The sequence below is a fragment of the Daktulosphaira vitifoliae genome, unplaced genomic scaffold (assembly GCF_025091365.1).
Source record: "Daktulosphaira vitifoliae isolate Bord-2020 unplaced genomic scaffold, ASM2509136v1 Scaffold_1, whole genome shotgun sequence".
Lineage (NCBI taxonomy): Eukaryota > Metazoa > Arthropoda > Insecta > Hemiptera > Phylloxeridae > Daktulosphaira > Daktulosphaira vitifoliae.
The window spans coordinates 819,462-821,844 of record NW_026099572.1 but is presented as its reverse complement, the minus strand read 5'-3'; the positions used below and the strand labels follow the sequence as shown (position 1 = coordinate 821,844).

At 25.4% G+C, this 2,383-nt stretch overlaps 1 protein-coding gene across 6 annotated transcripts in view; it reads left to right on the top strand.

Annotated features, from left to right (window-relative positions):
• Nucleotides 1-2,383, top strand: part of LOC126895890 (inositol polyphosphate 5-phosphatase E) — a 25,729-nt gene that overhangs the window by 15,787 nt on the left and 7,559 nt on the right. Inside the window, exon 7 of one of the 6 annotated variants that reach the window (XM_050668203.1) lies at nucleotides 976-1,099. The exons of the other annotated variants lie outside the window; for them this stretch is intronic. Within the exon in view, the coding sequence (XP_050524160.1) occupies nucleotides 976-1,099 (124 nt within the window). The remainder of the gene's footprint in view (nucleotides 1-975; nucleotides 1,100-2,383) is intronic. 6 annotated transcript variants of the gene reach the window in all.

Here is a 2,383-nt window from a genome sequence, read left to right as displayed (position 1 = left end):
TGAAAAAGTTGTCATTTTAAATCCCCCCTGTGGGCAGGTTAAGCGTCATATTTACAAAAAAAATATATCAAATGATAGGTAAAGACATCAAGCATCTATAAAAAGAAAAATTATATTGATATGTTCATTTTTGAAAAAGTTACGGTAGTTTTTAGTAATAAAAATTGAAAAAATTTCGAAATTTAGCGATTTTTAAATTTGTAATTTTTTTTGGAGGTTTCCCCCATTTACGGGGAACGAGGGAATTTTTTTCAATTTTTGAGGGNAATATTTCCGGAAATTTTTCAAAAGTTCAGTTGAAAAAGTTAGTTTTTGTAAAAAAGTTGCTATTTTAAATTCCCCTTATGAGCAGAATAAGTGTTAGATTTTCAAAAAAAATGATATCAAATGAAAGGGAAATATCAAATGTTTCAATATAAAAAAATATTATTTTGATTTGTTAATATTTGAAAAAGTTATGGCCATTTTAAGTACAAAAAACGTCCCGAAAAAAGGTGGTTTTTATCACAAACATTACATTTTTAACACGCTTATATTAGTTTCACCTGTATGTATGTATGTATGTATGTATGTATGTATGTATGTATGTATGTATGTANTTGGCGATTTTTAAATTCATAATTTTTTTGGAGATTTCTCCCATTTACGAGGAATGACCGATATTTTTTCAGTTTTTGAGGGTAATACGACTGACTTTGACGTGTATTAAATTAATTAAAATAAACATGTAGTTGGTCCTGTTTAGACCCTAACGCTGTATGCTTATCTTTAGGTTATAGGGACGTTTGTGCCGATTAGACACTAGTGTAGTTTTTAAGTGTAAATAGTGTTGGTGTAGAATGAGTCATCTGTCCATAAAATCTCTATGGTATTGGATATTATTAATTAATCTGTCTCTATAATGGTGATTAAGTAAATTAGTTTCATGTTTTATTTATCCAAACACTACTATGATAATATTTAATCATTTTATAGGATTACATTGCAAATCATCTCATATTGAATGCATAACTTATTGTTCAGTACCATCAGTTTGCACATCTGACCATAAACCAGTATGGGGCTTGTATAAATGTGTCATTAGACCGGGCATAGACACGTAAGTAATAAAAATCTGTAGATATATAGTAGGGAATTGCAAAATAAGTATCTCTAAAATAATAGTATTATTAAAAATAGACTTTCTATAAAAATTCAAGATAAAAAAAAATTTAATTGTTGCTTGATGTGCTTAAAGCAAATTGACCAACAATACCCTAAAAATTAATTATGATTTAAACTATTACTTTTTTAGACAAATATCATAAATAGCATATCTAACTTTATTTATTTTTGGTGTTTAGTTCAAGTGTTTTAGTTTCTAAAATCTAAACAAAGTATTGATTACAAAAAAATATAATTAATGGATTAGTCTCCAATTAAACGAAAATATTGAAAAAAAAATTTAATTATTATTTTTAATGATTGGTCAGTGTCTTTTAGGTGATACATTTTTTTTTTTGTCTTTAATGAAGCTCAAAATTTAAATTTTTTTGGCAAAATAAAAGTTAGAAATTGTATGCAATTTTTTTTTACTTTGAAAATCGTATTTACTAATGGGAAAAGCCTTAAACACGTATTTTTGTTTGCATTTTATATGTTACAAAATTTTCATTTTAAAAAATTTAGTTTTTTTTCAACATTTATTTTATGTTTATGAGGTTTGCCTTTTGGTGATTATGATAATAATCAACGGCATATTTATATGCAGGCAATATAGGCAACTGCCTACAATGGCATATTTAAATATTGAAGGCCATCATATTTATAAAAAACAAGTTATTTTTTTATTGTTGTTATGACATATTGACTTCCTAATAATTTTCATTTATTGTGTATTTATTATATTTATATTAATAGCTATAAGCAGTTTATTTTATGATTTATTAATAAACTTAGATTTGTTTGAAAAATATTTTTAGATACTTTTTTTTTTTTGAGGAAGAATTACTAGTGTTATAGTAAAAATATATAAAAATGAGCCCCATCCGTCATAACGTAATGAAGGACAGCATATTTTTAAATGCCTAAAGGCGGAAAATATGTGAATACGCCCCTAATAATAATTATCATATATAATATGTATATTATCATATACAAGAGACAAGTCTTAATACATAAATTTTGTTTGAGCCACTTATGAGGGTTCCAAGTTTATTCAACTTTATCGTAGCATAGATATATTTTTTATTTTTAGAGGAAAATAAATACATCTAATTCCCCCCCCTCCATTAACAGCATATTACTATGATTTAAGTAATTAATACAAATTTGTACTGGTTGATGGTGTGTTTGGAATAACCTAACAAAATTTATAAATGTCTATAATTATTATAAATTAATA